Genomic DNA, 23066 nt, shown 5'->3' on the forward strand with positions numbered 1-23066 from the left:
ATGGATTCATCTAACTATAAGCTCTATCATGTACATGGCTGTGATTCCAGAGGATTTTTAGAGAGTTATTGTTCAGATAAGCCTGATATGGTCTTCAGAGAGGATTCCTTGATATTTCCTATTGAAAATCTTAAAAAAACTTTCCAGTTGGGTACGTAACTCGATTTTCTGTGATTCACTAGTTTAAAATAATTGTACAACTGACCGTGTTTAGTAAACTTGCTTTTTGAGGCATGAACAGAGCTGTAACAACAAATGAAAGGTAAAAGGGAGAAAAGTAACAACTTATTATAGATAACAAAGAAAATAGGGTTTTATTTGTGGCTAAGTAAAGTAATTGTTTTACTCCTTTTTAAGCTTCACTAGCCAGAAACACTTAAATAGAAATGTGTCCACTTGTACCTTTTCTCTTGGTTGGAAGCATGTAGATATGTGTATCGTTACCTACACACAGAAAGCTTTTAAGGGGTTTGTTAGCATGGCACAGTACTGTATTGAGTTTCATTAGAAAATGGAGTTGCCATCTAAATCTGAGATAAGGAGTTTCCCACCTTTTAGGTTAACCTGATTTCGCCCATAGGACCCTTTATCGCTCCCAGAGATGACCGGAGCAGCTGGTTGCGCATGGTCAGCTGCCCCATTCATCTCTGTGGAACTGACTGAGATTGCCAAGTATGGCATTCAGCAATCTCCGTCTGCTCTATACAGATTAACGGGGGAGCCAGGATGCTCCAATCATCTTGGGGAGAGACAAGGTGTCTGACGGGGGTACATCAGACCCGACCGGACCCTGTTCTCGTGATCTGAGATCACTGAGACTTCCTATCCTGTGGATAGAACCTAACTTGTTTTGGGAGATGAGTTTCCCTTACATAATTTATTTCCCTTAAATGAGTTATCCATAGGAAAGGTCATGAATGTCACAGTGGTGGAGGTCTTCATAGATAAAAGAACCAGACTTTCAGTTCTGTTCCCTGTGTGCCATAATCAGCTGCTCAGTGAGGATCTCAGTCTTAAAAACCCACCAATATTAAATTGATCACCTATCTTGATCACGTATACCATTAGAGACAGAATTATAATTGTTTTAAATTTAAATTGAGCCTGTTGGAGTGGTTTGAGCCACTAAACCAACTACAAGTTCAGGAGCATTAATTCCATTAATAACGCTCAAATCATCCCAAAATATCCTTTTTACATTTTTGTCCATGGGCTGTGAAGTTCATCACACGTTTATAATGTTACATACCAACTATTTGCCTAACAGCTTGTATCCCCCGAATAAGCACTTGCCACTTGTTTTGTAGTAAATTAAAGTATTCAGATGGTTCAAACACCCTATGGCGGTGGTGGCGAGTCTATGACACAGAGGCCAATGGTGGCACTCAAAAACCTTTCTGTAGGCATGCGGGCTGTCACCCAGGCCCAGAGTTTGCCAGACATAGTTTCATAGTTTATACGGTTGAAATGACAGCATTACAGATCCAGGTAGTGCTGCACTATTTTAAAGTGACCTATCTTGGGCTGCATGGGATCATAGGAGTAGTGAGAAGGTGTAAAAAGAATTGTTTTGGAGCTATTGGAGAACTTGCTTCAGGCCCCACACTTCTTCTGGTTCAGTGGGCACAACCTTCTTTCAGTGGTATTGGGGTGCCTCAGGACGCTGATACTATTCAAAGCTGGGGCAGACCAGGTAGCAATAAGTTAAGTTACTTCTTGTTAAATTGCCCTGTGGGAAAAGTGAGTGGGGCTTATTTACTAAGGGTCCCGTGGCCACATTTTGATTGGGTTTTCCAACTTTTCATGCGACACAAATGGGGCGGGGGGCGGCAGGCCGTTGGACGATCCGACGGATTCGGACAAACCACAGGATTTAACTTTAAATTGTGTCACAAGCCATGCACTTAAATACAGCGGGAGGAAGATGCTGAACTCCGGCGGACCTGATTGTGGAAGTGACACATTCAGGAAATCGGGCGCACAATCTAAGTGAATTGCGGCAGAGTTCTTTATCGTCGGACATTCCGGATTGGGGATGGCGCAAGGGACAGGTAAGTAAATGTGCCCCAGTGTGTTTTGGATCGCATAATGGGAACATGGTCTTGCAAAAAAGGATACTTTACACAACTCTGCACACTCATATATGAAAGAGTTATGGGTGTCAAAATATGGTGGAAAATTTTAATAAAGAGATCAACCTTTTTAACCCTTTTGCGCACCTGGACGTAATAGGATGTCCCTGGGGGAAGAAACTTCCCACACTGGGACGTGCTATTACATCCCACTTCTGGCACCGGCTCACAAACGGAGTTGGCACCAGAAGCAGTGGCTGTCAGCTGTATATTACAGCTGGCCCTATGCTGAACACCCAGGATTGGAGCCAGCTCTGCTCACAAGTGTTAACCTTTTACACGTCATGGTTAAGCATGATCTTGGCGTGTAAGGGTGGTTCCATGCTTCTTACCAGGGGATCCGATCTCGAGGTCTGCTGAGTGAGCGATCAGAGTATCGCTGGTTTGAGTTCAAGTTTTAGTAAGTAAAAACTGTTTAAAAAAATAAGTTTAAAACATCCAAATAAATAATAAATAAATAAATAAATATAAAAGCCCCAAAAATGTCACTTTCCCATACAAACACTTAATAAAGTATAAAAAACACAAATACACAGAAAAACCCACATATTTGGTATCGCTGCGTCCGAAACAAATCTGTATGATATAACAGAATCGTTACTGGACCCACATGGTAAACACTCTTGAACAACTCTTAACCAGATTGGGCAGCCAAAAAATAAAAAAGCTATGCATCTAAAAAGATGGTGATGCAAAAATGAACAAGATTTTCTCCAAATTAGCTTTTATTCAGTAAAATTGAATGAAATACACACAAACCCCACATATTTTTATTTAAAACCCTTTTAAAATGCATAAAAAATGATTTAAAAAAATGTTACGTGCTCCAAAATAAGACCACTATGAAGAACAACTGTACTCCCAAAAATAGTCCCTTAACCAGATTTGTCAGCCGAAAAATAAAAAAGTTATGCATTGGAAAAGATGGTGATGCTAAAATGAATAAGATTTTCTCCAAATTAGTTTTATTGAGTAAAATTGGGAAAATAATATAAAATCTGGTATGGTGAACGGCCAAAAAAAAAATCTCAGCAAAAATGATATTTTCATTTTCTCCACCAACAAAGAGTTAAAAAAATATTATCTTTTAGCTATAGATGCCCCAAAATTAAGTACCAGAAAAGTGCATCTCATGTGGCAAAAAATAAGCCCCTATATGTCCACATTAAAAAAGAAAATAATTATAGCCTGTACAATTTGACAATGCAAAACTGCCAAAAAAATCTGAATGGTGCCTCCTTCCGTTTTTTTCCCGGCCGTGTGCCCATACAACAGGTTACCGCCACATATGGGGTATCAGTGTACTCGGGAGAAATTGGGTATCAAACTTTGTGGAGCCTCTCTTTATTTAATACATTGCGAATGTTTAATTTTCTGCACAAGATGAATGTATTGTTCAAAAATATTACAATTTGTAGAACGCACCTCCATTTTGTTTTAACCCCTATAAAACACATAAAGGGTTAACAAACTTCTCAAAAGGGCTTTTTCATATGTTGAGGGGTGTAGTTTCCATAATGGGGTAATTTATGAGTCTAGCTATTATTTAGGCCTTTCACAGCCAATTAAAAGTTGAGCAGGTACATCTAAATACAGGGTTTAGAGATTTTCCCAAAAATATGAAACACGGCACCAAAATCCTGAGCCTCATAACATTCTAGTAAAATAGATGAAATCTTAAAAAGCCATGCCAACATAAAGCACTCATTTTGGAAATGTAAGTTAAGAATTACTTCTGTTCAAAAGTAGAGAATTTAGAAGTCTGAAAATAAAGAATTTTTCAAAATCTTTGCCAATCTTCAGTTTTTTTAATAACTAAACACAAAAGATATCATCTAAAATTTAACCTAATTTGAAGTACAATATGTCACGAGAAAACAATCTCAAAATCCCCTGGATATGTTAAAGGGTGCAAAACCACATATAGTGACACAGGGCCTCTCCTAGTTACGTCACTGTGCCATACTGTAGTATGACAGTATAAATCATAAACACATTAGGTATCGCCAAAAATGCCTGATATATAAAAATATACATGAAATGTCTGAATAATTTATTTTGATGTCACGCGTTTTACAAATCGAATATCGATTTTCCGTATTTTCAGAATTGACTATTTTGGGGATGAATGCTGGATGAATGGAATATAACCAACCCATTTTAAAATCTGCACCCCCTCAAACTATCAGCAACAGCTTTCAGGAAGATTGTTAACCCCTTGAGATCTTCATAGTAATTACATCAAAATGGAGGTGAAATTTAGAATGGTCAAATTGTGTCGGTTATACGTTTATCTAGCCCTAAAATGTACACATTTCCAAAAGATAAAAAGAGAAAACCCATCTAAAACTCCCCCAAAGGCATGTTAAATGCGGTTGCACTGACCGTGGCATTTAACGGGTTAAACACCTGCGATCGAGCTCACTCTGATCGCGGGTGTTACACTGGGGTGCCGGCTATTAGTTATAGAAAGAACCCCTTGTGTCCCGATGCTGGTTCGGCTCAGATATTGAGCTGCAGCAGCACCAGCTCAGCGATATATCGGACCCTGAGCACTAAGTCACTGAGCTCAGTGTCTGATATATGGTTGAATACCATAACTATGAAGTGCAATTTGTAATGCAGTAAACAAGCCTGCACAGGGCTCTTTAAGTGTAAAAATAAAAAAGTTATAGATTTTTGATGGTGGGGAGTGAAAAATGGAAATGAATAAGCAAAAAAGGACCAGGTATTTAAGGGGTTAAAGGATACCTACCATTATTAACCAAACATACATTGAGAAAGCTGTAGCTACACTGATGCAGAATCAGAAGGTTTAGCTCAAAAAATAATCATAAAATTAAGGACCTTGGGAAAGCTGGGTGAGGCTGGCTGCCGACATAAACACATTACACACGTAGCGTAGTCAAGACATGAATAATCAACCTGAGCTTGCTAACTCATACACAGCAGCTGGGGGATGGTGCAGCAATGAAGTGATTACATCATCCTCTGATCAGTGCATAACTAATGGGCTAGTAAAAGCTGAGCACAGGCAAAGGATCCACACAGCTTCATTATCATAATTTTATAATTGTTTTATCAGTAAAACCACTCACCTCAGGGATTAACCAAGATATGATCCTGAATCAGTGTAGCTAAAGCATTCTCAAGGTATGTTTGTGCAACACCCCTGCCAACGTATAGGCAAGGGGGTAGTTGCGAATAGGACCCTCTACCTGTCAGGATCCATCTCTTGAGCCTGCACAACTCACCCAAGGGATAATGCAGGGAGAACTCTGGGGGGAGAACAGCTGTAGCCTCTGTGCAGTGGGAGCACATGGTCTTATTCCAAGGAGTGAAGAGGTAGGAGCACACCTTTAGTGCTGCCTCAGTATTCTAATCCCAGGAACTGATAAAGCCTCAGGCCTACTGCCTGACACACAGGGCAAGTCAGGACACAGCTCCATCTCAATTATCCCAGCCTGCATCCAATATCAGGCTGCGGACCACTCTCCACGACCACTCCAGTACCAGAATCCGAATCTGCAGTTTGACCGTTTAGGCCCGTTGCCTGCTACCGTTGTTCAATAAAGAGCTGTGAGTTGATTTGCACAACGTTGCCTCCGTCTGATCTCTGGATACGGCTGTCTGCCACCACGGGCTTCCCCAGCCATTACCCAGGGACTCATCTTCCAGACACTCAGGGGTTGCCCCAGGGAGAACCAGTACATCAGCCTCTCCCTCAATATTTCTTGCACACACCACCTGCTGGAGACCTGCCAGGCTGTAGGACAGCCCTCCGGTCCCCCAAAGCACCGTGACATTAATGTGCCCTAGGCCGCTATCGCCAGCCACTCTGGTATTCTGGGTCTGGCTACCTCCAGGCCACAAGAAAAGGCTAAGTCCCGGTGGGGGATGTTGCATTTGCATCATAATGCTTCAAATCAAATGGTAGATTTTCTTTAAGGCCAAAATAGGCTAAGTCCTGACGGGGTTAAAATTATTAAAACATAACAAAAACTATAGTCCACCAGCATCACACAAAGTGAAAGAGTGTGCCTGCCATCTCCCTCATTAGTATTTGCACTTATCATCATTAGAGATGAGCGAACATACTCGTCCGAGCTTGATGCTCGTTCGAGCATTAGCGTACTCGAAACTGCTCGTTGCTCGGACGAGTATTTCGCCCGCTCGAGAAAATGGCATCTCCCGCCGTTTTGCTTTTTGGCGGCCAGAAAACAGAGCCAATCACAAGCCAGGAGACTCTGCACTCCACCCAGCATGACGTGGTACCCTTACACGTCGATAGCAGTGGTTGGCTGGCCAGATCAGGTGACCCTGGAATAGACTAGCCCCTGCCCGCGCTGCTCGGATCATTCTCTGTCTGGATGCCGCTAGGGAGAGAGCTGCTGCTGGTCAGGGAAAGCGTTAGGCTGTTCTATTAGAATAGTGTTAGGCAGGAGTGATTCTACAAGAACCCAACAGCCCTTCTTAGGGCTACAATAACGTTTTATTTTACTTTTTTTTGTTTTCTTGTGGCTGGGCTTGCTGGCATTAGTAGTGCAGCTAGTACCATATTGTGAGGAATTTGCAGTGAGACTTGGGACCGTTGTGTTTAGCTCTTAGTGACACACATATCCATCTCAAACACCAAAGTGGGACAATTTATTAGGGGTTTGATTTCAATTAGGCACAGTCTGCCAGTTTCTTTTTATTTTACGTTTATTTTTTGATAACTCAGCATCATCTCATCTGGCATAGCAGTGTGCTTTCATAGTTGGCTAGAAAATAGCCATAGCAATAGGATAGCATCGTTTGGTTTTAAAAACAAAAAAACATTAAAAAAAAAAAAAAAACACAAAAAAAAAAAAAAATTTACAGTTATAACTTTCATTTTCAAAATGTTTAACCCGAGGGCTAGAGTTAGAGGACGAGGGCGGGGTTGTGGGCGTCCAACTACTGCAGGGATCATAGGCCGTGGTCCTGGGCGGGGTGAGACACCACCTGCTGATGAGGGAGCAGGGGAACGCCGCAGAGCTACACTCCCTAGGTTCATGTCCGAAGTTACTGGGACTCGTGGTAGAGCACTGTTGAGGCCAGAACAGTGCGAACAGGTGATGTCGTGGATTGCCGACAATGCTTCTAGCAATTTGTCCACCAGTCAGTCTTCCACGCAGTCCACCCATGTTACCGAAATAGGCACTCCTCCAGCTCCTGCACCTCAGCCTCCTTCCCCCCAGTCTGCCCCCTCCCAGGAAAATTTGGCATTTGAACCGCCATACTCTGAGGAACTGTTTTCTGGACCCTTCCCAGAGTCACAGACCACTTGTCCGGTTGCTGCTGAGCTCTTTTCTGATGCCCAGGTTTTACACCGGTCGCAGTCTGTGGGTCATGATGACCTTCTTGACGTAGTGGAAGAAGTGTGTAAAGAGGTGTCCGACGATGAGGAGACACCGTTGTCAGACAGTGGTGAAGTTGTTGTCAGGGCAGGAATTCCAAGGGGGGAGCAGACTGAGGGATCGGAGGATGATGAGGTGACAGACCCAAGCTGGGTTGATAGGCCGGGTGAACACAGTGCTTCTGAGACGGAGGCGAGTCCTATAGCAGAACAGGTTGGAAGAGGCAGTGGTGGGGCCAGACGGAGAGGCAGGGCCAGAGCTGGTGCATCAGCGCCAAATGTTCCCCGTAGTCAAGCTCCCGTGGCGAGGGCTAGATTTTCAGAAGTCTGGAGGTTCTTTAAAGAAACACCGGATGACCGACGGACTGTGGTGTGCAACCTTTGCCAAACCAGGATCAGCAGGGGTTCCACCACTACTAGCTTAACTACCACCAGTATGCGCAGGCATATGAATGCTAAACACCCCACTCAAACTTGTTAACTTTGTCGCCACCCTGCTGTGTAATCCACAAAATATACTGGCAAACTTTTATCATTTACCGATATTATTTCAGCGCTTCTTGCGCATCTGTTTACATTCCCCTCACCCGCCATATCCCAAACTTATAAGAACGCTACTACACTTGATCTTATACAAAAGGTTCTTAGAAGTGCTGTTTGGGGAGTAGCCTAGAGACAGGGGCTTGGATTGGCGAAAGCTCGCCTGGCAGCGGAGCGCCAGCTCCATCTCAAGATCCAACTAACATAGTTTTAACTGCAGCACCTTTAAACTACTACTAGTTCACTGCCTCCATACATGGTCCCCTTATCAAACGAGCTGTGTCAGGCAGAATTTTGGGTTGTTTTCATGGCTTCCACATCAAACTTGTTAACTTTGTCGCCACCCTGCTGTGTAATCCACAAAATATATTGGCAAACTTTTATCATTTACCGATATTATTTCAGCGCTTCTTGCGCATCTGTTTACATTCCCCTCACCCGCCATATCCCAAACTTATAAGAACGCTACTACACTTGATCTTATACAAAAGGTTCTTAGAAGTGCTGTTTGGGGAGTAGCCTAGAGACAGGGGCTTGGATTGGCGAAAGCTCGCCTGGCAGCAGAGCGCCAGCTCCATCCCAAGATCCAACTAACATAGTTTTAACTGCAGCACCTTTAAACTACTACTAGTTCACTGCCTCCATACATGGTCCCCTTATCAAACGAGCTGTGTCAGGCAGAATTTTGGGTTGTTTTCATGGCTTCCACATCAAACTTGTTAATTTTGTCGCCACCCTGCTGTGTAATCCACAAAATATACTGGCAAACTTTTATCATTTACCGATATTATTTCAGCGCTTCTTGCGCATCTGTTTACATTCCCCTCACCCGCCAGAACCCAAACTTATAAGAACGCTACTACACTTGATCTTATACAAAAGGTTCTTAGAAGTGCTGTTTGGGGAGTAGCCTAGAGACAGGGGCTTGGATTGGCGAAAGCTCGCCTGGCAGCGGAGCGCCAGCTCCATCCCAAGATCCAACTAACATAGTTTTAACTGCAGCACCTTTAATCTACTACTAGTTCACTGCCTCCATACATGGTCCCCTTATCAAACAAGCTGTGTCAGGCAGAATTTTCAGGTGTTTCACCAGATACATAGTGGAACGCGGCCCATCTGTCGCCGCCATGCTGGAGACCTGAAGTTGCAATCATAGCAGCGCAATATGGATGCCCCATACTGTCGCTCTTAATTATGGAACCATTTCCGTAAAAACAATTAAAATAGAACCACTATGCTATTCCATTATTCCTAGGTGAAATATTCAAACGACCCGGCCTGCTTTGAAAATTATAATTTTTTCAAAGTAAACGCTTCTGGCCCCCAGGCCCATTTTGGGTGGGGAGGAGTCGAGAGACAGGGGCTTGGACAGGCAAAAGCTCGCCTGGCAGCGGACCGCCAGCTCCATCCCAAGATTAGGCAGCCTCAGAGGCATCCATGCATGCTGCCCCTGCTGTTTCCTGTCCATTTCGCCTCCACGATCCTCCACAGCGTCCACCAATGTCTCCATGTGCAACTTTCAACTGTCTATACCACAGACGCTGTAGCACGAGAGGATATGCAGCACATCATCCCCTTATCAAACGAGCTGTGTCAGGCAGAATTTTCAGGTGTTTCACCAGATACATAGTGGAACTCGGCCCATCTGTCACCATGCTGGAGACCTGAAGTTTCAATCATAGAAGCAATATGGATGCCCCAGTAGTCACTCTTAATCATGGAAGTCGTCTCCATGGCTGCCTCCCCATGTCGTCCCTTTATCAAAAGAGCTGTGTCAGGCTAATTTTTCGGGTGTTTCACCAGATACGTTATGGAACTTGGTCACTATGTCGCCACCATGCTGTGTTATCGACTAAATATACCGTCAACCTTTTGTTCACATAGGAAATCATTTCAGCGCTTCTTGCTCACCTCCTTTGGTGAAACCTGAGTCCATTTAGGGTATGTCGCCATGACACTCTCTAGCCTGCTGCCGCTGCCTCTGTGTGCCGTCCCCTATAGTGTCAGGGTCAATTATTGGATGTTTTAGATGCTTTCTAGCCTCATTCGGTCACTCTGTCATGGCCATGCTGTTGCCCATAATTTTGGCATAATGGTGCGATTAAGCAGCCTCAGAGGCATCCATGCATGCTGCCCCTGCTGTTTCCTGTGCATTTCCGTAGTGTTTCCATCCTTTTCTGAGGTTCCCAGGTGTTTGGCCAGGCTTCCCTGTGCAGACCCTTGGTCCCCTTGAAAAATGCTCGAGTCTCCCATTGACTTCAATGGGGTTCGTTATTCGAGACGAGCACTCGAGCATCGGGAAAAGTTTGTCTCGAATAACGAGTACCCGAGCATTTTAGTGCTCGCTCATCTCTAATCATCATTAGAGACAGAAAATATCAGTCTCTACAATCAATTCCTTGCTTTCAACTTCTCTTGCTATGGCTGAAAGGATCACCCTTTTGGCCTTCATCTGGGGAGCCTAAGTGTGTCAGTCACTTTGGAATGGCACACCATTTTTACAAAGTCAGTAAAAACTGGAAAGTTAGGTTGTTAGGGTATTAAATATTTTTGATTATTAAACAGGTTTTTCCATGAAAGAAATTTCACACATTTCAATCCCCTAGTGATATTAACACAATAAAGGTCATTTTAACCCCTTAATTTACAATTTGACTCAGTTTTATTGCTGTTTAGCTCCTATCACTCCCTATGTTGCTCAGTGGAGAATCCCAGAGTGTGGGCAGGGACTCTCTAAACAGACACTTTATGATCCATCTAGTTCTGTTGGGGTGACAATGTAGTTGGATTATCAGGGTACAGGTGTATATACACTTTCATCTGGCTTCTGACATTGTACTAACACACTTACACATAGATGGAGATAGATGAGATGGATGAGAGATGCATGAGATGCCTATTACACAGAAGCATGGCAGACAGGGGCTGATAGACAGAAGCTGACCGACTTTTACACTGCCAGCCCTGCTACATCTGTGTTCTCACAGATATGTGCTTGCCTCCCCTTCCCCCTGATAACTTATCTCCTTGTAGTTTGCAGTTTGAAGCTACTCTCTCTGCTCACGATGTGCTGGCAGGAAGTGATCAGGGTGTGTCTGTGAGCTCTGTGCAGGGGGCGTGGCTACAGGCCCAGAGCAGAAAGACACAGAAACTCAGCAAGCACGGCCTCACACTTAAATCCAAGATGGCGGCCCGGCCCTAAAGTCAGAAGTTACAGGGTTGTGTCTAGGGGCAAATGAAATAATGTACATCAGGACTGAAAGAGACAGGTTGGACTTTTATCTCTGAAATTCTGTATTTTTGTTAATAACAGTGAATTAGAGAATGAGGCACATTTACTAAGGATCCGCATGGCGCATTTTCATCAGGTTTCCTGACTACTTCTGATTTGCGCCGCATTTAAGTGGGGATTTTGGCGCAATCTTGCATGCAACACAAATTGGGGGGCGTGGCCAATGGACAACCCGACTGATTTGGACTAAGCGTGGGATTTACTATTCAAATTGTGTCGCAAGACAATGCACTCACATACACCGGGAAGAAGAAGGTGAACTCCGGTGGACCTCAGCGGGGAAACGACACATGCAGGAAAATGGACGCACGATCTTGAAGAATCGCGCCAGACTTCATCCTCGTCGGACAACACACCTCGGGGACAGCGACAGGACCGGGTAAGTAAGTCTGCCCCAATGTGTTATTTTGTTATCCTGAGTACATATAAGAAACTTGTTTTAATGGGAATACCCTTTTAAAGGGAACCTACCACCATAAATCTACCTATAAAGGTAGATCGGGTGGTAGGTGGATCAATAGGATATGAGGATAGCCCTTTTAAGGGCTAATCCTCACGTCCCCGCACTTTTTGATAGCTTTTATTAGCTTTATATGCAAATTTTGTAATACGGCTACTGAGGCTACTCCACGCCCCAGTAGCATCTTTACTCCTCCTACCCACAATCTTCCTCGTCCGACGAACCTGCCGTTTACACATGCGCAGAACGGCAGGCCCGTGCCTGTGCAGCTCCGGCTTCGGAGCACTGATCGTGCAGGCATGCGCAGAAGGCTGGTTCGTCGGACGAGGGCACGCAGCTATGAGGAGCTGCGCGCCGAAGATTGTGGGTAGGAGGAGTAAAGATGCTGCTGGGGCGTGGAGTAGCAACGCCATGTAGCCTCAGCTATTACTGATAATAAAAGTTACCAAAAAAGTGCAGGGATGTGAGGATTAGCCCTTAAAAGTGCTATCCTCACGTCCTATTGATCCACCTACCAACCGTTCAACCTTTATAGATAGATTCGTGGTGGTAGGTTCCCTTTAAGGAAATTAGCACCAGCTGCCAGAATAACACCAATAACAGTGGGGGTCATTTACTAAGGGCCCGATTCCGTTTTGTGCCGATTTTCCCTGTATTGCCCCGGGATTTCGGTACACGCGATCGTATTGTGGCGCATCGGCGCCGGCATGCACGTAACGGAAATCGGGGGGGCGTGGCCGTAAAAAAAAACCGACAGATTCGGAAAAACTGCCGCATTTAAAAAAAAAAGTGACGCTCGACACACGCTTACCTTCACCCACGATAGGACAGTGAACTCCAGTGCGTTCCGATGCTCTTCAGCGCAGCAGCGACACCTGGTGGGCGGTTGAGGAACTGCCTTAGTGAATCCCGGCCGGACCCGTATCCACCGCAGAGAACGCACCGCTGGATCGCGAATGGACCGGGTAAGTAAATCTGCCCCATTGTTCTCTAATTTGATCAGTGTTCTTTTAAAATGATCACATTCACATTTTTATTCTGTGCTATACATTATACAATTTATGAAATAAGCTTTAAATTTTGCTATTTTTACTCATTTACTCACTGGTGTGCCAGCAGCAGACATGTATAGCACTGTTCTCTAAGCCATGGTGACAGAACATGTACAGTACTTATATGTTTTAGCGTGATTTTTTTTTCTTGTACAGGTCATATTAAAGGAGATATCTTGATAGACCTCAGCATTAGCTCCATTGTTCATCATCTGTATGCAGCCTGTGAGTTTTTTAAACACATCATAGTCTTGAAGGTCCAAGACAGATGCATCCTGGAGCTGAAGAGATGGGTGGACACTCGTACAGGAGCATTTCACTGGGGACATGCTGCACAACTTCATGCAGAGATAGAAGGAAAATGGTTAAGTATTTTAGGAAATAATAGAAGAGACCCCTTTACTTTTGTCATTGCCTTTATTGTGCAATGATGTGAAAGCATTTAAAGAAAATATTAAGGAAGAGTCTTCTCTCACTTCTATTTAAAACAAACCTGTCATCAGGGATGTAATTTTAAGCTGGTGAAGATTCCAATAGCCTATGTAATGCTGATTTTAAAAATTCCAACATTCTGAATACTATATAACAATCTTAATGGGGGTCTTTACTAAGGGCCCGATTCGCATTTCCCGACGTGTTACCCGAATATTTCCGATTTGCGCAGATTTTCCGTGTATTGCCCCAGGTTTTTGGCGCACTCGATCGGATTTTGGCGCATCGGCGCTGGCATGCATGCAACGGAAATAGGGGGGCGTGGCCGAACGTAAACCCGACGGATTCGGAAAAAACACCGCATTTAAAAAACCGAAAGTGTCGCGGAGCTTGCACTTACCTTCATGGAGGATAGGCCGGTGTATTTGAGTGCATTCCGATGCTCTTCAGCGCAGCAGCGCCACCTGGTGGACGTCGGAGGAACTGCCTTAATGAATCCCGGCCGGACCCGAATCCACCGCAGAGAACGCATCGCTGGATCGCGAACGGACCGGGTAAGTAAATCTGCCCCAATGTGTTGCACACTTGGCTCCTAGGAGCTAACAACGGCTCAGGACCGGTTCACAAACAGTCCTACAAGTAAAATAAAAGAAAGAGAGAAATTACTCTGACCGGAGCTCCGACAATCCTTTATAAATTCTTTATGAATCCAACAAAGTATATTGCTTGATGCATCGATCCTTTTCAATGAATATTCCACGTCTCCACAGATTTCTGATAAGAATATGGATAGTGTAGTATTTTCTTTATAGTTTAAAATTTTATTTAAAAGTATACTCACAAAATATTTGTAAAAATGCGCATATCTAGACATAAGCAGGACGCCAGTCACACATGTCCACCCGACCCTGGGTTCCGCCTACAGAGCTTCTTCCGGGGTGTTGCTGGCGTCTCATGTCCTGCCTCTTTTATATCATTCACAACACCATAAAATTACAGAACAATACATCTTAAAAAATGCACAATAAGTTTATCCCACTATGCGACCTTTGTTCCTTACAATGTTAATTATATAATAATTATATATGATTCTGAATACTGCCACAACAGCCCTTGCCCTACTATATAGCAAGCCCTTGCCCCAGTGTATAGCCAGCTCTTGCCCCAGTGTGTAGCCAGCCCTTCCTCCAGTGTTTAGCTAGCCCATGTCACCAGTATATAGCCAGTCCATGCCACCAGTATATAGCCAACCCATGCCACCAGTATATAGTCAGCCATTTGCCCCCAGTATATAGCCAGCCCCTGCTCCAGTATATAGCTAGCCCCTGCCACAGTAAATAGTCAGCCCTTGACCCAGTATGTAGCCAGCCCTTGCCCCAGTGTATAGCCAGTCCTTGTTCCAGTGCATAGCTAGCCCATGCACCAGTATATGGCTAGCTCCCTGCCCCCAGTATATAGCTAGCCAGCCCCCTGCTTCCTAGTATATAGCCAGCTCTTGCCCCAGTGTATAGCCAGCCCTTGCCCCAGTGTATAGCTAGCCCTTCTCCAGTGTATTAAACAAGATATGATTTTGCATCACAAGGTATCTTTGGTTCATAATGCATGGGCTAGTGTTAAGAAGAAGAGGGAGCTGAAGAAGAAGAGAAGAGGGGCCCTAAAGGGGGGTACTGTCACAGGTGACCCTGGGATCCATGTCTCGGATCGCGGGTGCACCTGTGTTCCGCTGTGCCGTGCAGCTCCCGCGGTCCGGACCTATGTCACGGCTGCCCCCGTGATCCATGTCGCAGATCGCGAGTACACCCGAGTACACACGAGTACATGCTCAGCTGCCCCGGACCCGCACTTACCTCTCCACACTCCTGGTCTGGCTCTGGTCCTGGTCTTCTATGTCCTGACACTCACTCCCGTCCAGGACTAGGCCCCGCGTGCGCCCCCGTTCTATAGGGCGCGCGTGTGGCGGTACTCTGTGATTTAAAGGGCCAGCTTCCTCCTAATTGGCGCTGGCATTTCCGGCTCTGCTATATAACCCTGCAGCTCCCAGCATCCCCTGCCTCAGTGTATAACCAGCCCTTCCCCCAGTGTATTTAACAAGATCTCAAGGTATGTTTGGTTCATAATGCATCAAATCAAATGGTAGCCATTGCCCCTGTGTTTAGCCAGCCCATGTCCCCAGTGTACAGCCAGTCCATGCCACCAGCATATAGCCAGCCAGCTCCTAGTACATAGCCAGCCCTTTCCCCCCGTATATAGCTAGCCAGCCCCTGCTCCAGTATATAGCTAGCCAGCTCCCTGACCCAGTATATAGCCAGCCCCTGCCCCAGTAAATAGCCAGTCCAAGCCACCAATATATAGCTAGTCAGCTCCTTGCCCCAGTATAATGTTAGCCAGCCCCCCAGTATATAGCTAGCCAGCCCCTGCCACCCAGTATAAATCTAGCCAGCCCACTGCCCCCTGCCAGTATAGCTATCCAGCCCCCTTCCCCAGGATATGGCAAGCCCCCCCAGTGTATAACTATCCAGCCCCCTGCCGCCCAGTATATAGCTGTCCAACCCCCTGCCCTAGGATATGGCTAGCCAGCCCCCTGCCACCAGTATATAGATAGCCAGTCCTCTGCTTTTTAGTATATAGCCATCCATTGCCCCAGTATAAAGCCAGCCATTGCCCCATTGTATAGCCAGCCCTTGCTCCACTGTATAGCCAGCCCATGTCACCAGTGTACAGCCAGCTCATGCCACCAGTGTATAGCTAACTCATGCCACCAGTGTATGGCCAGCCCATGCCATCAGTATATAGCCAGCCCATGCCACCAGTATATAGCCAGCCCATGCCACCAGTAAATAGCCAGCCAATGCCCCCAATATATAGCCAGCCCCCTGCCCAAGTATTTAGACAGTTCCCTGCTCCAGAATATAGCTGGTCTCCTTCCCCTGCCCCCATTATAAAGCAAGGCCCCTAGTATGTAGCCAGTCAACCCCAAGTTTATAGCCAGCCCCCAGGATATAGCCAACCCCCTTCCCCAGTATATAGCCAGCCCCCAGTATGTAGCCAGCCCTCTGCCCCAGTATGTAGCCAGTCCCCTGCTCCAGTGAATTGTCAGCCCCTGCACCCAGTATATATCCAGACACTGCCTCCAGTATATAGCCAGCTAGCCTGCCCCAGTATAAAGCCAGCACCTGCCCCAGTATATAGCCAGCCTTTGCCCCAGTATGTAGACGGCACCTGCCCCAGTATATAGCCAGCCAGCCCACCCCAATATATAGCTGGTTAGTGCACCCTCAGTATATATTCATTTAGCCTGTCCCCAGTATACAGCCATCCTCTGCCCCAGTATATAAAACAGTAAGCTCAATACTCACCTTTCCAATGATCCCCGCAGGACCTCTTCTTACTTCCGGCAGTGGCAGGTATGTGCACGCTGGCCATGCACTCACTATGATGCCAGACGTTTCTTCACTGTGCGCCCCAAATTACATGTCTACTTTATTCTTTGGTTCGGTACGATCACCGGTATACCAAATTTGTATAGGTTTTATGTTTTCATACATTAAAAAAAATGAAAACCTCCTGTACAAAATTTATTTTTGGATTTTGCCATCTTCTGGGCTAATAACTTTTTCATACTTTGGTGTGAGTGGTGTCATTCTTTGCAACTTTTGATGATGTTTTCAATGCTATCATTTTTAGAACTGTATGATCGTTTGATCACTTTTTATTGAATTTTTAATAGTTTTCGAAATGTCAAAAAAGTGCCATTTTCTACGCAAATGCATTTGCAAACGGCAGAAATGCGCTTTTTCACCATTTTCACTGCATTTGGAATTTTTTTCCCGCTTCCCAGTACACAGCATGGAATATTCAATACCTTCACTATGAAGTGCCATTTGATACGCAGTATAAAAATAAATAAAGTTATAGATTTTTAAAGATGGGGAGTGAAAAATGGAAATGAAAAAACAAAAAAGGGCCAGGTCGTTAAGAGGTCAAACAATCGCAAATGCTAGTTTATTGCTAGCTCTTGCATTATTTTGCCCTCTCTGCCACCTTCACGGCAGTGGGGCGTGAGGGATGGTATGGCCGGATGGGAGTGGGCCAATACTGTCCCTACACCGGCGCACTCGCGTTGGCGTATGATAAATATGGCCCATTGTGTTGTACAGGATAAAATCTTACACTTCCCAATTACTAACATTTTCAGTTCCTGTCTGCAGGGCCGGCTCCAGGTTTTAGTGGGCCCCTGGGCGACAGAGCCTTAGTGGGCCCCCCTCCAGTGGCCACACTTCCCCTCCTCCCCCTGCGTACACACTGACCCCCCTCCCCCTGTAGGCACACTGACCTCCCCCTGCAGGCACACTGACCCCCCCTCCCCCTGCGGGCACACTCACCCCCCCTCGCGGGCACACTGATCCCCTCCCTCCGCCCTCCCCCCTCCCCCTGCAGGCACACTGACCCCCTCCCCCTGCGGGCACACTGACCCCCTCCCTCCCCCCTCCCTGTGCAGACACACTGACCCCCCCCTTCCGGGAAAGATAAAAGAACTCACCTTTTATGGTTCCCCTGGAGCAGCGCCTGCAGCTGCGATCTGTCTTCAGCCTGGGCCTGTAGGCACACTGACCTCCCCCCTCCCCCTGCAGGCACACTGACCCCCGCTACCCCTGCGGGCACACTAACCCCCCCTCGCGGGCACACTGATCCCCTCCCTTCGCCCTCCCCCTGCAGGCACACTGACCCCCTCCCTGCCCCTGCGGGCACACTGACCCCCTCCCTCCCCCCTCCCTGTGCGGACACACTGACCCCCCCTTCCGGGAAATCTGAAGACATCACCATGTGCGCCGGTTTCAGAGCCGTCGCATACCATGCTGAGCGCCGCTTCGTGGAAACCAGGACAGGTGAGTTTTAGATTCTGCTTCTATGCTGCCCTCCCGACAAGTGAAGCGAAGAGGAAGAAAATTAATTGATCCGGATTGTGATCAATTGTACCAGTGTCTTGTAGCGACACTGGTACAATTGATCCGGGGGCCCGAGTGGGCCCCTCCAGCTCCCTGGGGCCCCGGCACTTAATGTAAATACAATAAAGGTTATATTTTAACCAGTCACCAAATCCCTGGTGGATAGGGTAGTTTTGGTCTCTAGCCGTGCGGCTATTGGTGCTACATAAAAAAATTGGGTCAAGTAATTTATTTCCCTCCTTTGGGAATTGAATGTTGTGGTAACATTGGCTCGTATGGGCTCCGCCCAAACGGGCTGTACACGTAGCCTGAGGCTATGGTCACATGTGACGTTTGTTTTGTGTTTAAAAATGTTTAGAATTTAAGCAATGTAAGACACTTGGCGCTGGTTAACAAACGCAGACACGCCCACCTAAACGCAAGGCAGGCGCCACATGTTTATTTTTTTAGATTCAGTTTTTGAAGCCAAATGTGGATGATAATGGGTGAGGACATATAAATAAGAGGAGCTACTCTTCCTCTATTTTCACTCCTCTCCTGATTTGGACATCAAAATCTGTATCTGAAAAATTGACACCCTCTTACAGAAGTGTGGCTCTGTGACCTCCACTAATCTTGCAAATAGTTACCTAAACCATCTTAGAGTTGTTTTTCAAATATTGTATACTTTCTCTAATTTCCCATATATTAAAACATTTTTTACTCCCACTCTCGTTCACTTATTAATCCTGATAACTTTTTCTAATAGTGGTTTATTACAAACTTATAGAAATAACCACTACAATTCCCCCCACAAACCATGTCAGAAATTGGAAAGCTGGGCTCTGTAACTGTATCTGGTTCTGGTAATGTATGTATGGAGTAAGCTTTGTTCTTTTGTATTTTATATGTAGTAATCTTAGTTCTGATAACTTAACTCACCAAGAATATGTAGTATTCTTGGTGCTGGTCTTGTATCCATATAGTAATCTTAGTTCTGGGAACGCATACATGTAGCAATCTTGGTTCTAAGAACATAACTATGCAGTAATTTTGCTTTTGGTGATGTATCTATGTAATAAGCTTGTTTTTTGTTTCCATATCTATAAAGTAAATTTGGTTCTGGTACCATATATATGTTGTAAACATGGTTCTGATTCTGTATGACAGTAAAAAACTGTTATTGCCACAATACTTGAAGAGTATTTTTTTTTTGGGTGGCACAGTCTTCATACAGCCCAGGGCCCATGGTCAGCTTAATCCACCCCTGCGCTGAATGCTTCCATAGATATATTATACTGACAGATAGAGGTATCCTTTTTGACTATGTATGCTCAGTATATGTTGAATACAGCAGGAAACATAGGGTGGAATGGTGTAGAAGACTAAAAAAAAGTCATAGTAACCTAAGACTAACGTACAAAGTGGGTGAGCCCTAGTGATGTAACTGTCCAACTGTGGTCACTAGGAGACAACCTGAACATCATCATCAGCAAATCACTGCCTGGCACTGATGTTATTCCTACTGGATGGGTAGCTGTCCACTGCCGTGGTGACCAATATGTTGGCACATCACAATGTACACTTTGGGGCATAATCAATACTAGTTATCAAACTGAGAAGATTGCTCAAGTTGACACGCCCACAATTGGAGCAACTTTGTGATTTTTTAATGCAACTTTTTAAAAAGTCTTAAATCATAAATCCAGCTGTGCACTAGCTGAATGATTCATAAATCAGTTGGCTAATGCTTCCTTGTTTAAGCCGATTGAACGGTCCTGTGCAACTTTTTGACCTCAAAAAAGTTGAGGAAAACAAGATGCAACATTTTGTCACACACAAAACGTTTTTAATGGCACAAAAAGTTAAAAAAGCAATGTTAAGTGTCTCCTAACCTTCTCATCTATAACATTCTATTGTATGTTATAATAAATTGCATTTTGAATGGATATAATGTAAGCTTAAAACTTAAAAGAAATCTACTACCAGGGGCAGATCCTGCCAGAGGGGACAAAGTCCAGTATTTTAATGTGTTTGGTTTACAATCCTTCATCCTGGTGGTAGATGTCTTTTGATTAACCAACCCTGTCTCAATTCAAATACTACTTTTCATCATTACTAGAAACCAAATTTCCACAGGGAACTGCTGAGCTTTCATGCTCTCCTATTGTTGTTGACTGGTAGGTGATGACTTTTTCCCATTCCTTTCAGTAAGCAGTTAGAAGACAAAGAAGGAAAAGTGCGATCTGCGCTTCAACATGTTGTGAAATGTGACCTTGAGAAAGAAAATATGATAGAACCAATAGATTTACCACCAGCGGATTGTATCATCAGTGCTTGGCTCCTGGATGCTATCAGCAAAGACCAAGATGATTACATCAGATATCTCAGGAAGTTCTCAAGGTTGCTCAAAATTGGAGGGCACCTCATAATAATTGGATGTTCAGAAGCAACATATTATATAGTCGGGAAAGATAAGCTCCATGTTTTCACATATGATGAGGAGTTTGTCAGGAAAGCTCTAGTTGGAGAAGGTTTTATTATTGATCGCTGTGAGGTTAAAGAGAGAACAAATGTCAGTGATCTCATTGACTATAAGGCCATTATGTTCATTGCAGCTCACAAGGAGAAGTTGGTCTAAGTGAGTCTTTTATTAAAAGCATACTTTCCATTTCAAATACTAATCAATGTATCTCTTCAGTAGTAGATTTCCACGTATACTAGTGTAAAGGTATACAGTGTTAGACTTTATAATAATATAAAGAATAGAGCTTGTAATATTTGTTTAGAATTCAAATGTGAAATTTTTAGCTTCCATCATAGATAGAACATGTTTTTCCTAATGTTTATGTTTTAAAGGAGAAACGATAACATGTGGCATACGAGATACTCTTAGTCTAGCATTCAATTTAGCCCATAGGATAGTTTATGTGGAAAGTTTAAAATCAGTGACATAAAAAGACACCAATGGGTCCTGTTGCAAACTTTGGATCAGGATCCCCTATACCTAAACTAGCACTGCCACCCCCATCCCACACAGTACACTTGAGAATATACATATATGCTATATAGACATATGCTCTTATATGTAGTGTCCAGAGGCAGCCTTCCTTATTAAAGGAAATTTACCACCAGGATCCAGGATTGTAAGGCAAGCAGCCTTACATGCAGGTGTGTGCCCCCTCTAGTAGGATCCATTACTCTTTTAGCTATGTATGCCTTTGTATTTACAAAAAAAGCTTTAACCCATATGCAAATGAACCCAAGGGGCTTTAGGCTCAATTAACAGCTATGGAGCCTGGAGCTTCCCGGTCACATTCTAGCAAACCCCCTAATTAATTGTCCAGCTGCAGCCCCCCCTCATTATAAGTTGTCCAGCAGTAGCCTTTCCTCATAAATAAGATGTCCAGCAGCAGCCTTCCCTCATTAATAAGATGTCCATTAGCATCCTCCTCTCGTCAATAGTATGTCCAGCAGCAGCCTCTCCTCAATAATATATCCAGCAGTAGCCTATCCTCATTAATAAGATGTCCAGCATCAGCATTGGCCACTAAATAAAATGTCAATTAGCAGCCTCCCATCAATTAAATATTCAGCAGTATCCTCCTCTCACTAATAATTGTCCTTTAGCAGTAAAGTAAAATTGGGACCACGCACGCCAATGGTTTTTAACATGCATTTAATGTCTTCAAAGTGATAGATTACAGCAGTGATACTTGTGTGACACAGGAGGAAGCGCATCCTCCTTTGTGCAGCAAGCACAATACTAAGCGCCAGCACGCAGATACTCTTTGGTAGACAGCTTTTGTGTTTGAAAAAGGCCCTTGTGGCCGAAATGTCACACAAGTATCACTGCTGTAATCTATCACTTTGAAGACATTAAATGCGTGTTAAAGACCATTGGAGTGCGTGGTCCCAATTTTACTTTACTGTACATGGGGTTGGATCCCTGGATCAGATGCACCAAGATACTTGAGAGTGCAGACCGGATATATTATCTACAAAGTGTCCTTTAGCAGTCACTGAGCCCCTTGTCATCTAAAAAATATACTCAGTATTACACACTCTGCCAGACCCCAGGCCCCCTCTTCCTAGCCTGGTCGCAGTCTCATTCCTTGTGACCGAATCGTTATGCACCCGGTTAAAATTTTACCAACTTCTCTTCAGTTTTAGGCTGCATTCACATGAACGTGTGATTTCTCCGGTCCTGTATTTTCGTGCTGTATAAATCCATATGAATCTGTATATTCATGACGATTTTCATCTGTATGTGCACGTATGTCACCATATCCGTATAAAATATGATGGGCTGGCAAAAAATGGATGGCTGAATATTGGCTAGCTGACAGAATGCACCTCCCACTGGTTCTGGATACTGCAATTATATACGGCAGCATAATGTGCACAACCGTATACAGGAATATGCAACCTGTATTTTATATGTTCCCATAGACCTCTATGAAGCATAGAGAACAGAAATACTGGAGAAAATAGAATATACTCTATATTATAGAGGATATAGGATAAGATAAAATATAGTAATGGTGATCAAATTCGCACTGACATAGCAAAGCTAAAGACACAGCGGAGAGAAACCTCATCAATTAGCATTCACACTACAGAAAAGGGACCTTCTGCCCTCCCCCGCTTCCCCTTTTTCCACTTGAGCTATAGAGTTCAGCAGGAGGTAGTGGAGGAAATTTCAAAATGAAATTATTTTTCTTCCATTCGCATCTGGCAACCCCAGGCACTGCACCTTAAGTGCATAGTAAGAAATACAGCTATGCCCATAATAATATACTAAAAATGGTAAATCAATCTACAAATTTTGCTATATTATTCTTATAAGTTAA

At 44.4% G+C, this 23066-nt stretch overlaps 1 protein-coding gene across 1 annotated transcript; it reads left to right on the plus strand.

The window, feature by feature from the left end:
- LOC140065729 (nicotinamide N-methyltransferase-like) lies at positions 1-21867 on the plus strand. Its single transcript, XM_072113302.1, has 3 exons — positions 1-151; positions 13013-13220; positions 20425-21867. Exons 1-3 carry the CDS (start codon positions 1-3, stop codon positions 20852-20854), a joined length of 789 nt encoding a protein of 262 aa, XP_071969403.1. The 3' UTR covers positions 20855-21867.
- The last annotated feature ends 1199 nt before the right edge of the window (positions 21868-23066 follow it).

This window comes from Engystomops pustulosus, chromosome 6 (genome assembly GCF_040894005.1).
Source record: "Engystomops pustulosus chromosome 6, aEngPut4.maternal, whole genome shotgun sequence".
NCBI lineage: Eukaryota > Metazoa > Chordata > Amphibia > Anura > Leptodactylidae > Engystomops > Engystomops pustulosus.

Excerpts from the sequence above, each read along its gene's own strand:
- LOC140065729 (XM_072113302.1), top strand. The coding sequence starts at position 1 with ATGGATTCATCTAACTATAAGCTCTATCATGTACATGGCTGTGATTCC. Across the intron at positions 152-13,012 it reads TAAAAAAACTTTCCAGTTGG|GTCATATTAAAGGAGATATC; the intron begins GTACGTAACTCG and ends TTTCTTGTACAG. Across the intron at positions 13,221-20,424 it reads GCAGAGATAGAAGGAAAATG|TAAGCAGTTAGAAGACAAAG; the intron begins GTTAAGTATTTT and ends CATTCCTTTCAG.